The sequence below is a fragment of the Peromyscus leucopus genome, chromosome 2, assembly GCF_004664715.2.
Source record: "Peromyscus leucopus breed LL Stock chromosome 2, UCI_PerLeu_2.1, whole genome shotgun sequence".
NCBI classification, from domain to species: Eukaryota; Metazoa; Chordata; class Mammalia; order Rodentia; family Cricetidae; genus Peromyscus; species Peromyscus leucopus.
The window spans coordinates 130,038,115-130,051,516 of record NC_051064.1 but is presented as its reverse complement, the minus strand read 5'-3'; the positions used below and the strand labels follow the sequence as shown (position 1 = coordinate 130,051,516).

Genomic DNA, 13,402 nt, shown 5'->3' with positions numbered 1-13,402 from the left:
ACCGAAGCTCTTGGCCTCATCTTCATCAACACTACTTATCTGTGTTAGATAAGACTGAGAGAACGCAGCATTCCGAGACTGTAATGAAATCTGGCACCACCCAGCCTTGTGAATAGCTAGCTTTGCATATTTCAATCCCAGAGAATCCCTCAATAGAAATTAAAGCTGCAAATCAAACCCAAAGCATTTTCTGGTTTGGTTTTTTTTAAGACAGGGTCTCTCTATAGCACTGACTATCCTAGAACTCATTATGTAGACCAGGTTAGCCTCAAATTCCCAGAGATCCTCTGCTGGGATTAAAGGTATGCGCTATCAAGCCTGAGCTGTTTTTTTAAAAAAAAAAAAAAAAAAAAAAGCTTTTCTTCTCTAACTGGATGCATAGACTGGCTTTAATAACATTAAAATGTGTTGGGGCACAGTTTTAATCCCAGTCCTCAGAAAGCAGAGGAAGGCATTATGTATTCAAGGCTAACCTGGTCTACATAATGAGACCGGTCTCAAAAAAAAAAAAAAAAAAAAAAAAAAAAAAAAAACCAGAAAACTGGGTAGTGGTGGTACACACCTTTAATCCCAGCAATTAGGAAGCAGAAGCAGGTGGATCTCTTAGTTCTAGATCAGTCTGGTCTACAGAGTGAGTTCTAGGATAGCTAGGGCTACATAAAGAAACCCTGTCTGGAAAAATCAATAAATAATAAACAAAATTTCACCTCATGATTGAACTATAAACTCAGTGGTAGAGCACGTAGCTACTATGATGGGGCTTAATCCTCAACACTGTGAAAAATAAATAATAAAATAAAATTGTATGTCTGAAGGGTCTATATGTAGGACCCTTCAGATATTTCTTACATATCAGATATTTCTTCTAACAAAATATGAAGTATCATCACTGTTTAAAAAGAAGAGAGAACCGCCGGGCGGTGGTGGTGCACGCCTTTAATCCCAGCATTCGGGAGGCAGAGCCAGGCAGATTTCTGTGAGTTCGAGGCCAGCCTGGGCTACCAAGTGAGTTCCAGGAAAGGCGCAAAGCTACACAGAGAAACCCTGTCTCGAAAAACCAAAAAAAAAAAAAAAAAAAAAAAAGAGAGAGAGAACCAGGTGGTGGTGGCGGCCCACTCCTTTAATCCCAGCACTCAGGAGGCAGAGGCAGGCAGATCTCTGAGTTTGAGGCCAGCCTGGTCTATAGAGTGAGTTCCAGGGCAGCCAGAGATACACAGAAAAACCCTGTCTCAGGGGGGAAAAAAAAAAAAAAGGAAAGAAAATCAGGATGCTTCTAAGAAGTGCCCTCCCCAGCTGAGGTAAGAAGTCTTTTTGAGGGTTCTACTCAAAGAACCAACTGGAACAGAGGATGGCCCTGTCTCTTAGCAACCTAAAAACATAACCTCAATGTACATGTTCTCCTTGCCCTACACTTTTCTTTTTTGAGACAGGGACATGTTAACGTCGCCCAGGGTAGCTTCAAACTCATTCTATAGTCAAAGCTGGTCTCAAACTCAGGTTCCTGAGTGTGGTGATCACAGGCATATAACGTCTATCATACCCGGCTCAAATCACTTTGTTTGAAGTTGGAATCATTCCCAGCGGCTCCTATACCAATGGGCATTCCCCTGAGACCACGCTGGAGTGCTCGCATTCCACTGGAAGGTGTAAGGCACCTGCTGCAATGATCCACTACAAGACTGTTCCTCATTATCTAGACTCATAGACCAAAACTCCACACTGGTTTTCCACTTCTGAAGTCACACTTTGAATTCCCAGTTCTGTATTTCTATTTAGCAAAGACACTATAGAAAACAAATCATTGCATCTTCTCAAAAGGAAGAAAACCAATGAGTTCTTCGTAAGAGTCTCTTTTTTCTTGGCATCTTAAATGTCGATGATCACAAACACCTCTGGCTTCTCCTCACTGTAGACTTGCATTGCCGAATATGTTATCGCTTTGACTTCTGTTCCCTAATGTTGGCGTCCAAGGAAAAAAGAAAGAAAGAAACTGGATTTAGACTCTAACTCTAGCAGGAAGTTTCTGGCAGAAAGTCAAACTGTAATTCTGAAACAAGAAACTGGTGGCTCTCCAGTTAGTGCCGAGGCCTAAGCTGGTGTGACACAGCGAGAGGCAGTCAGCAGACAGAAGGGGCCGTGAGTCAGTCCTGGAGGAACTGGTGCTAATGCCCGCTGGGCTGCTCAGGGAGGCCTTCTGACTGGCTGGACACGGGCTGTTTTTCTCCGCTAGCCCAGGGCTCTTCCTGTCCCTACCTCCTCCCTACACCCTGACTACAGCCTCTACTCTAGCCCAGGGCTCTTCCTGTCCCTACCTCCTCCCTACACCCTGACTGCAGCCTCTACTCTAGGGCTCTTCCTGTCCCTACCTCCTCCCTACACCCGACTGCAGCCTCTACTCTAGCCCAGGGCTCTTCCTGTCCCTACCTCCTCCCTACACCCGACTGCAGCCTCTACTCTAGCCCAGGGCTCTTCCTGTCCCTACCTCCTCCCTACACCCGACTGCAGCTGGAGCACTTGCCTATTCTCTTTGCAGGTCTGGCTGGAGTGACAGAGAATGACACAGATCAGAGCTTTCCCAGGATTCTGAAACATGATAGTACCCCACACCGTCCCAGTTTAGAACAAAAGGACTAGATGTCCTCTAAGTTCCTTCCAACTCCATAAAGAATCTCTAGGGGGCTGGAGAGATGGCTCAGCAGTTAAGAGCACTGACTACTCTTCCAGAGGTCCTGAGTTCAATTCCCAGCACCCACATTGCAGCTCACAACCACCTGTAATGAGATCTGGTGCCCTCTTCTGGCCTGCAAGGACACATGTAGGCAGAATACTATATACATAGTAAATAAATAAATCTTCAAAAATAAAATAAGATAAAATAGAATTCCCTCACAATCTGTAACACACTTGATCCTGGAGCCCAATCGGACTCCTAACTGACCAATCAGATGCGTGAAATCAGTGTTTGAATATATGCATCTGGTAAGAGACACCTGGGCAAACTGCCACTTCGCACTAATTAAAACTGAAGTCTACTTTGACATACACAGATTTTATGTAAGAAAGGACGAATTGCTTTCAATGGCTAGACTTCTGAACATACATACCTGAGGGTGCTTGGACAATGAAAATTCTTCTCCCCACCTTGAGAAGATAAATAAAAACATGATTATTATTCCTACAATTTTCTATTTGTTATTTTATTCGCTCCATTTTAAAGTAAGCCTTATAAACGTGGTCCAAACTGGAGAAGCAGAAAGAGATGGCAGGATCAGGGGAGTAAGCCACACAGTTCTACCAGAGAACAAAGTACAAGATCCACAGGCTCTAGATCATGTCACTTTAGATGTTACTAACAAAATACAGATCAAGCTAAGCATGGTGGTATATGTTTAATCTCAGCCCTGGGATACAGAGGCAGGCGGATCCCTGAGTTTAAGGGCAGCCTGATCTATGGAGTGAGTTCCAGGACAGCCAGGGCTACACAGAAAACCCTATCTTGAAAAACCAAAAACAATTGCTAGGATCATCTAAACTGAGGCCCGCTGCTAATTATAAGTACACCTTTTTTCCCCCCATTTTTCGAGACAGGGTTTCTCTTTGCAGTTTTGGTTCCTGTCCTGGATCTCACTCTGTAGCCCAGGCTGGCCCTGAACTCACAGAGACCCGCGTGCCTCTGCCTCCCAAGTGCTGGGATTAAAGGTGTGCGCCACTGCCACCTTTTTTTTTTAACCATAAAAATAATTGAGCGCTGGAGAAACGGCTCAGTGGTTAACAGCACTGGCTGCTCTTCCAGAGGACCCGGGTTCAATTCCCAGTGCTCATAGAGCTCACAACTGTCTGTAATTCTAGTTACAGGAGATCTGACACCCTCTTCTGGCTTCTGCGGGCACTAGGCACATACATGCAGGCAAATACCCAAACATATAAAATCAAATTTTGAAATTGGGACTCACACTCTATCATCAGAAAGAATATTATTTCCACAAGTTCCCAAGTCTGTAAAGCTCAGGTGACCTCATACTCCTAGGTGTCTCCCTCAGCTCAACCTGCAAGGTCTAGCCAAGTGCAGTTCTCCTAACTCACCATTTATATTTGTTGCTTTGCCCACTGGTATCAATGGAGAATGTATTTTAACATCTTTCATGACTTGCTACTTAACTAGTTTCAAAACTTACCCAATTGACCGTAACTTGAAATTTTTTTGATCAATATTGAGTACTTTCACTTCCTAAAGAGGAAAAAAATTTAACATTTTAATTTAATTATTAACTTGTTAATTAGTTAATTAACTACTTTAAAATATTTTTTAGATAAGGGCTTACATTTACTCATGTGAGCCTCAAAATATAGTCAAGGATAACCATGCATTCCAGTCCCCCCTGCCTCCATCGCCGCAGTGGTGGGATCACAAACGTGTCACCATGGTCGCTTTTTTGGAGAGCAGGAGATTGAAACCAGGGCTTTGGGAATGCTAAATAAGCATTCTTCCAACTGAGCTACAACCCCAGCCCAGAAAATTATTACTTAAAAAAAAGAAGAGTTCAGCTAAGTACATCAGCAAATGCTCATAACCCAATACTTGAACTCAGGCGAGGGGCCTGAGGCCAGGGCCACTTGGGATAGAGTAAGACCCTGCCTCAAAAAGAAATCAAATTCAGCTGGGTGGTTGTGGCGCACGCCTTTATCCCAGCATTTGGGAGGCAGAGCTAGGCGGATCTCTGTGAGTTCAAGGCCAGCCTGGGCTACAGAGTGAGTTCTAGGACAGGCACCAAAACTACATGGAGAAACCCTGTCTCAAAAACAAAACAAACAAACAAACCCCCAATTTCACAAAGGGCCATTTACTAAAACACTTCTAGCTTATCACATTTCCTAGAAAGCGCTACCATATTTCTCTAAAGCAAATAAAATGAAAATGTCAAAATAAAACACAAGGATAAGTTTTTTTTTATTTATTCAAGGGAGGAATCCTGGAGAAATAGGCATTCTAAACCAGAGCCAGGTGTGCTGCCAGCACTCAGGAGACAGAGAAACAGAAGATCAGGAGCTCAAGGCCACGCTTCACCACAAAGTGAATTTGAAGCCAGTTAGCTAGATGAAACCCTGCCTCATCTCAGGAGGTAAATGAGTCAGGGGCTGCTGCAGGAACAGCTGTAGTGGATACAGTATCTGCATGTGCAAGGCCCTGCAACCTTAAGTGTCAGCATCAACAAAGAAAGTTAAGAGAACATCTCCAGAAAGGAGGAGATACATAGTTCTAATCACTGTCAGCCCATCTGTAACAGCAAGATCCTCTTCAACTTTGTAGGAGATGACTCAGTGGAATATGTGTCATGGAGTGATAAAGGAGAGACTCCAGACTTCTGCAAACAGAGGGCTATGTGTCAGACCTGGAGAAGTGCCCCAGAGGTTGACGACAGCAAGCAATTTCCATTTGGCTTTTCCTTTTTTTTCCCCCATTAAGAAATCTAAAATCACCGGGTGTGGTGGTTCATGTTTTTATTTTTATTTATTTATTTATTTAGGTTTTTCGAGACAGGGTTTCTCTGTATAGCTTTGTGCCTTTCCTGGAACTCGCTCTGTAGACCAGTCTGGCCTCGAACTCACAGAGATTCGCCTGCATCTGCCTCCCAAGTGCTGGGATTAAAGGCGTGCGCCACCACTGCCCGGCCTGTGGCTCATGTTTTTAATCCCAGTACTAGGGAGGCAGAGGCAGGCAGATCTCCATGAATTTGAGGCCAGCCTGGTCTACAAAGTGAGTTCCAGGACTGCTAGGGCTGTTAGACAATGAAACCCTATCTCAAACAAAAACATCTAAAATCAGCATAAGCCCTTAATCCAGCACTTGGGAGACAGGCAGATCTCTGAGTTTAAGGCCAGCCTTGTCTACAAAGTGAGTTCCAGGATATCCAGGATTATAACTTAAAAAATCCTGTCTCAAAAAAACCAAAAAATGTAAAATCATCAATTGTTGAACTTAGGCCAAAGTGACAGAGCCATTAAACTTGAAGGGTAACAGTTGGAACATGTGCCTATAAACACAGCTCAAACTTAAACTTGCACATCAGGCACATTCTTTTTCTTTCCTTTTTTTTTTTTGACTCAGAGGCTCAATATGAGCCCCAACTGACCTAGAACTGGCTACGCAGACTAGGCTGGCCTGGAACTCACAGAGTTCCTCATGCCTCTGCCTCCTGAGTGCTATAATGAATGGTATATTCCCCCATGCTGGCTAAGAAGACATTTTCTCCAACCCTTAGTAGATACACTTATACAATTCTGATATCAAATACTATGTGCTCAGAGAGCTAAGTAAAAAAATGAATATACCTAGGCAAACAGGTTAATCAATAAGGACCTACATGGAGCTAGAGATTGCTCAGCAATTAAGAGTACTGGCTGCTCTTACAAAGGACCCAGGTTTGAGTCTCAGTACCTATAAGGTAGCTCACAACTATTTATAACTATGGTACCAAGGCATATGATGCCCTCTTATGGCGTCCAATGGCACTCCATGCATGTGGCACACAGATATACATGCAGGCTAAACAAATGTATACATAAACTAAAAATAAACAAAACATCTTAAAAAAAGATATAACTTACACAAATAACACTGTAACTTACACAAATCAACATTACCTCACATATTTATATGGACTGGTTTTTTGATCAGATACTTTATCTTCAATTATTTGTTCAACTTTACAATATGAACAAAGAGCCTACTTGCTCAGCAAACAAAGAGAACTCTGTGCTTACCCGGGGTATGAAGTATTCATCAGCACTGAACTTGTAAAGCCACTCATCCAAAAAGTGAAACAGCAGAGACTGCAAGTCATCTCCTACACAGGGTCAAAGGGACATCACAGGATGACGGTTAGTGACTCTGGCCTCTAAGAGCTTCGTTCAAGTACAATGAAGTTCGTCAGCTCATTTAGAGATTCATAATCCATCCTGTTGTTCTTACTGCGACTCTAAATTCAGATCATCCAGAACACTGTATACCCATAGAATATTTGTTCCTTGAGAATATCAGTTACCTTGGGTTTCTACTTCCACTGTTTGGAGGGGTTCCACAGTCCCAGTATCTGTCATGTAACCAAACATGGCCATGGCACACTGTTCAAATGCTTCCTCCAGAGTATCTCCCCATGCATGTAACCTAAAAAAAAGTTAAAATGAAGACAAATAAAAGGGTCACAATGTTTGTAACAATATAATCCACTTACAAGAGAGAAAATTCCACAGCAAAGTCAAAAGAAAATCAGTTTGATAAATATAAAACTAAATGTCTACTTTAAAGGAACCCGAATTGGATGTTTTCAGACCATCATTTTACATTTAGAACAAAATGAAATAAAAGGCGAAAGAAATACACTTGGGCCCGGAAGTTGGCTCAGCGGGTAAGGGTGCTTGTCACCCAGCCCGACACTGTGGTGGCAGGGAAGAACAGACTCCTCCCATTTGTCCTCTGACACACGCAAACACACACCATAAAATAAATAAAAGTGTAATTACACAATGGGGGAACACCTTTAATCCCAACACTCAGGAGGCAGAAGAAGGTAGATCTCTAGGAGTCTGAGGCCAGCCTGATCTACATATCTATGTAACAAATTCCAGGCCAGCAATGGCTACACAGTGAGACCCTATCTTCAGAAAGAAAAGACAGATTAGACATGTATTTTTTTGGTTTTTTTTTTTGTTGAGAGGTGGCCTAGTGGTAAAGAGCATTTGCTCTTGCAGAGGACCCAGGTTCTAGTCCCAGCACCCACATGGTGCTCACAACCATCTCTAACTCGTCTCATCTGACCACCTCTTCTGACCTCCACAGGCTGCAGGAACACACACTGTGCACATAATACACTTTCAGACAAATATCCATCCACATAAGATAATAAAAAAATCCTTTTTTTTTTCCCCCCTGAGACAGGGTTTCTAGTGTAGCTTTGGCTGTCCTGGAACTCACTCTGTAGATCAGGCTGGCCTTGAAGTCAGAGATTCACCTGCCTCTGCCTTCCAAGTGCTGGGATTAAAGGTGTGTGCCACTACTGCCCAGCAATAAAATAAATCTTAAAAAATTAAATGTAGAAAAAAATTAAATGTAGTTAAAAATTTTTATTAAAAAAATCAAAACATTCTGGGCTGGAGAGATGGCTTAGAGGTTAAGAGCAGTGGCTGCTCTTCTAGAGTTTCTGAGTTCAATTCCCAACAACCACATGGTGGCTCACAAGCATCTGTAATGAGATCTGGTGCCCTCTTCTGCCATGCAGGTGTACATGCAGGCAGAACACTGTATACATACTAAATAAATTTTAAAAAATTAAAACACTCATCACATAGTTTCCAGGAATAATTCTTGCTGTACTTACTGGACATCAGCTGTATGATCCAAATCTGAGGGAGAAAGGGAAAAATATGTGTAAGGCACTGAACTTGACTCTCAAATCATACAAAAATAACTCCAGGGTATTGACGACAGCAGGCAGAAGCAGGAGTAGAAAGACCTCTAGTTCACTGCTGCTCATTCAGAGCGTCACCCTGGCGGGACACTAGGCTCACACTTGTAATCCTAGGACGTAAGTGGCCAAGGCAGGATCACAAGTTCCAGCCCAGCCCAGGCTACTGAATCCCGGACAACCTGGGTATGCAGTAACACCCCATCATGAAAACAAAAAAGAAAAGAAAAAGAAAAGGCAAGGGATGGTTCAGTGGCTAACGGCACTGGACTGGACTGGACCACCTAGTGGAAGGAGAAAACTGCCTCCTGGAAATTGTCCTTTGACCTCCATACTTACACTGTGGCACACATACACATTCATCCTTCTCTCAGATTTTTCACACACACAGAGGTAAGAAATAAAGCGTATTGTGGAGAGATGGCTCAGTAGGTAAAAGCACATGCTGTGCAAGGCAGTATGACAAGAATTCTGATCTCCAGGACCCCTGTTAAAGTTGCACACAGCAGCACAAGCATCTATTATCCTAGGATGCTTACTGGAAACAGGAAGAGAAAACCATAATCCCTAGATTGGTTGTTCTCAACCTGTGGGTCGTGACCTCTTCAAGGGCTCACCTAACACACATATTTACATTACAATTCATAACAGTAGCAAAATTACAGTTATGAGGTAACAATGAAAATAATGTTATGCTTGGAGGTCCCCACAACATGAAATCTGTATTAAAGGGTTGCAGCGTTAGGAAGGTTGAGAACCACTGATCTAGAGATTCCTGGGCCGCTAGCCTGAGAGTGGCCAAGAGAGCCTGTCTCAAAGAAGGCACAAAAGTAAGGACTGACACCCAAGTGGCCCTGACTGGTGCACATGTGCACACACCCATGAACATGCACACATACACTGTCACACCACATAGAGGAGGTGCAGTAGAGCAAGCAGAAAGATGGTGCTGAAGGGACGGCTCCTCAGCTAGGAGCACTGGCTGGTCTTGCAGAGAATATGGATTTACAGCATCCAATGGTGGCTCACAATCACTTGTAACTCCAGTTCCAGGGGATCCAGTGCCTTCGTGGGTACTAGGCACGCATGTGGTGTTCATAAACACATCCCTCAAAACACTCATACATAAGAAAAATAAACAAATCTTCAAAAAATTAGAGAAAAGAATTTTTTTTCCAGACAGGGTTTCTGTGTATAGCCCTGGCTGTTCTTGAACTCACTCTGTAGACCAGGCTGGCCTTGAACTCACAGAAATCCGCCTACCTCTGCCTCCTGAGTGCTGGGATTAAAGGCTTACACCACCAGCACCCAGCTGAGAAAAACATTTTAAAAAGTAGGAAACCATGAGGCAGTTAGACCTTTTGCTATGTAGTTGCCAACAACATTAACTCTTTTTTAGTACTATTTTATAAACAAAACAACCTACCCGCTCGGTTCATATTTAAATGAATGATAAATTCTGGAGTCTTCTAGGTGTTTTGTTTCATTTTGCTTTGGTTTTAGACACAAGGTCTCCCAATGCAGTTCAGGCTGGTCTGATCCTTCTGCCTCAACCTCCATCTGGAATGCTAGGATTATAAGCACGCCACCACCACGTTTCTAGGTATCCTAAAACATCTCAATTGGGTGCAGCAATGGGTTCCTGCAGTACCAGCTACTCTGAGCCTGAAGGTGGAAAATCATTTGAGCCCAGTTGGAGGCTACCCTGGGTGACACAGCAAGACCTCCTGTGTGTTAGGTATCTTAGACTTTGGTCTCTCAATAACTATTTCTTGCTATCAGTTACTTTTCCTGACTAGCTAATCTAATCCTGAACAGGAAGGCCAACTCCACTAGATGTTCAATGAGTGTCCCCTGCTTTCCCACAGTAAAGACTGGACGGCAACAGCTCACCGCTGCCTCCACGGAGACTGTCACCTCCTCCTCTTCAGTCCGTTCTTTACCTATCCTGTGGTTTTCATCCATTCTTTCCACTTGTTTGGCTTTGAGACAAGGTCTAATATATAATCCTGGCTGGCCTGGAATTCACTAGTAGACCAGGTTGGCACAGATTCTCTTGCCCATTTCCCGAGTGCTGGGATTAAGGACGTGTGCCACTGCACCCAGCAATTCTGCCCACTAGCAGGAATTCTCGGAGGTAATTTAATAGAATACCTTGACTTACAAAAGAAGCCTGAGGGCTGGGGATGTGGCTCAGTGGTAGAGCGCTCGCCTAACATGTGCACTGGTCTACATTTCATACTGAGAGTGAACAGAAAACAAAGCAAAGGAAGGAAAGGGTGAAGAGAGAACCTGAAATCCACAGAGAACGTATGACAGATTTTAGACTACAATGTTGTTAGAACTACAGCTGAGGTTTTCTGGAGGCTTAGGCAGGAAGAGCACCAGTTTGAGGCCAGTCTGGTATATGTATTGAGCTCAAGCATAAAGGTACATAGAACGTCATGTTTCCAAAGACCACAGACCCCAGTGAAATTAATTTTAAAAGGAAGGGAGTTAGGGACGGAGGTCAATAGAAGGGTAGAGAATTATTCTGAATTCAATCTCTGATACAACAAATGAAATAAATAAGCATTAACACAAATCTCCAAATATTGATGGGAACTGCAGAACTCATAGTATATATCAGCTTTATCAGAACACTTGCATGTGACCAAACTCTAGCATGGCTTCTAGTAGCATAAGGCCACATCCCAAGATAGAGCAAAAGTCTTAGGAACAATGCTTGCCTGAGAAAAGCCTGATAAAGACTGGAGAATTAATTCCCTCTTTGTTCCAGCCAACAGTTGATAAAAGGCCACTAATCTCCCTACTTTACAGCAAGTACCAAAGAAGCCTTAAAATTGTGAATATGTATCCTTTCGAGCTCTAAAGACTCTTTCTCAAGGATCTAATTTTTTGAAAATGTTATCATTCGCACAGCCAGGGGCCTCTTGTCTCAAGTCTGTGGGAGGCTAGAACTCAAACATCCAAAACTGCCAGGGAACAGACATAGCTAGCCTTGGCCTTGTTGCTTCCACAGCAATTATGACTCATCTTCTGTACTTTGTAACTTCTCTGACTTTAGGAGCCCTTGCCCTGCCTCCTCTTTCTCCTGTAAAACAATCTCTATGTGAACTGGAATGAATCTCAGTTTTCACCATCAGGAGTGACTGCACTCCAATTTGTGTTTGCCTGTGTTATCTTTGATGGGGTGAAGAAGCCCCCATCAAATAGAAAAGAACTGGGAGCATGAGTTCACTCATATGAACCTCTGACACAGACAAGTACACACACTCTGGGCATAGCAAATACAAGAGAAAATGGATAAGAGGCTGGAAAGAAACTGAGGGAACTTTCTAAGATGACAGGACTGATCTAGATCAAAACTAGGGCTGCTTACACAGGTATATCTGTTTAGCAGCCGTAATAATCGGGGCCAGGTGTGGTAGCTCAAGTCTGTGATTCCAGCACCAGGGAAGCTGAGACAGGAGGATCATTCTAAGTTTGGTTAGAGTGAAACCCTGTCACAAAAGAAGAAAAGTACTTAACGCTTTACCCCTGTTTATGTAAATTATACTCAATTCTTTAAAAAAATTTAAAAAGATGGCATTGCTATACGGGGTGGTTCTCCAATTCTTTCATCTCAGGAACTTTATGTTCAAAGATTACTCTAGAACTGAAGCTGTAGCTTGATGGTAGAGCCTTGCTCTAGCACATCCATTAAAGACACAAGAGTCTTTTTTGTTTCTGAGACGGTTTTACTATGTAGCCCTGGCTGTCCTGGAACTGTGTAGACCAGGCTGGCCTCAAATTCATAGAGATCTTACTGCCTCTGCCTCCAGAGTGCTGTAATTAAAGGTGTGGCGGGCTGACACAAGGGCTTTAACTAAAAAAGAAAAAAAACTAAAATACATTTTTATGAATAACTATATTGTCAAAATTTAGAGTGGCCTTTTTATTTCAAATAAAGTTGAAGGACATAATATAAAATCCAACCTTGGGGTGTGGAGACAGAGACACACAACACATCTCTCAATTATTTTCCCAGTCCTCTAACATGGTCACATTATTCTACTACTGGGAGAAACTCAAGGGCGAAACTTTGAAAACACAACTAGAGCGCTAGTATAATTTATAAAGATAAATGTTGGGCAAACGCCATACCACTGAACTGTATCTCCAGAGAAGATAAACGTGATTTAGGCACACGTGGACCTTTAGGAGACTATAAGGGGAGGCAGAGCCTCAAGTTTCTTCATTCTCGAGTAAAGCGATCTTTTTCTTCACCTTCCCCCTAAATTAGGTACAAATGCGGGGCACACTGAGTTTATACCAGGGGCACCTGTGGGGCAAGGCGATGGACGAGGCAGGAAGCTGCAGGTAAGCCGCTGAGGTTGCCCATATGCAAGAGATGTGAGCCACCTACTCACATTCATACTTCCGATTGACTGGAGGATACTTGTCCTTGATCGCCTTCTGTTCCTCCGTCAAATTGTAATCTCTAACATCTTCCTCTTCTTGAGCCATGATTGCAGACTTCGGGATTCTACTTCCGCCCTTCGGCAGCTAGACTTCGGCCCTGCGCCATAACTTCCGCCCTACACCCCACCCCTTGGCAGTCTAAAAGGACCAGGACTCTATTCTCGCAGCTCGCGGAAGGATTTTACCGCCTGCGTCCTCCATCCTAGTCGGCCGCTTCCATAGCATGTCTTAAATATCGGGAGCAGCAGTAGCTCTGTTTTCTGCACTTATTACTACTCGTTCTTTCTTTCTAAAGACTAAGGGAGTAAGTTAGATGACGCCTTGAGCTAGGGACCTGTAAGTCTACACGGTGATGCATTTTCCCCTCCGAGTTACGAACCAGACCCGGAAACACTTGAGATGTCTTTCCCGACCCTAAGGGAGTCGTTGGCATAACGGCCCCCCAAGAAAATGGCTGCGCACGAGCGTGTGAAGGC

The 13,402-nt window shown here is 43.4% G+C and overlaps 1 protein-coding gene across 2 annotated transcripts; it reads right to left on the bottom strand.

Annotated features, from left to right (window-relative positions):
- Positions 1 to 1,723: 1,723 nt before the first annotated feature.
- Zbtb8os (zinc finger and BTB domain containing 8 opposite strand) lies at positions 1,724 to 13,399 on the bottom strand. 2 transcript variants are annotated; one of them, XM_028855835.2, is made up of 7 exons: positions 12,875 to 13,399; positions 8,376 to 8,400; positions 7,044 to 7,165; positions 6,763 to 6,845; positions 4,176 to 4,228; positions 3,105 to 3,141; positions 1,724 to 1,953 (listed from the first exon to the last, which is right to left on the bottom strand). In XM_028855835.2, the coding sequence occupies exons 1-7, from the start codon at positions 12,969 to 12,971 to the stop codon at positions 1,867 to 1,869; spliced, it is 504 nt and encodes a 167-aa protein (XP_028711668.1). In that variant the 5' UTR covers positions 12,972 to 13,399; the 3' UTR covers positions 1,724 to 1,866. The 2 variants fall into 2 exon arrangements, with proteins under 2 accessions (XP_028711668.1, XP_028711669.1); XM_028855836.2 differs by lacking the exon at positions 4,176 to 4,228 and having other exon boundaries at positions 12,875 to 13,008.
- Between the last annotated feature and the right edge of the window lie 3 nt (positions 13,400 to 13,402).

Excerpts from the sequence above, each read along its gene's own strand:
- Zbtb8os (XM_028855835.2), bottom strand. The coding sequence starts at position 12,971 with ATGGCTCAAGAAGAGGAAGATGTTAGAGATTACAATTTGACGGAGGAA. Across the intron at positions 6,846-7,043 it reads AGTGGAAGTAGAAACCCAAG|GAGATGACTTGCAGTCTCTG; the intron begins GTAACTGATATT and ends GACCCTGTGTAG. Across the intron at positions 1,954-3,104 it reads CATTGTCCAAGCACCCTCAG|GGAACAGAAGTCAAAGCGAT; the intron begins GTATGTATGTTC and ends CGCCAACATTAG.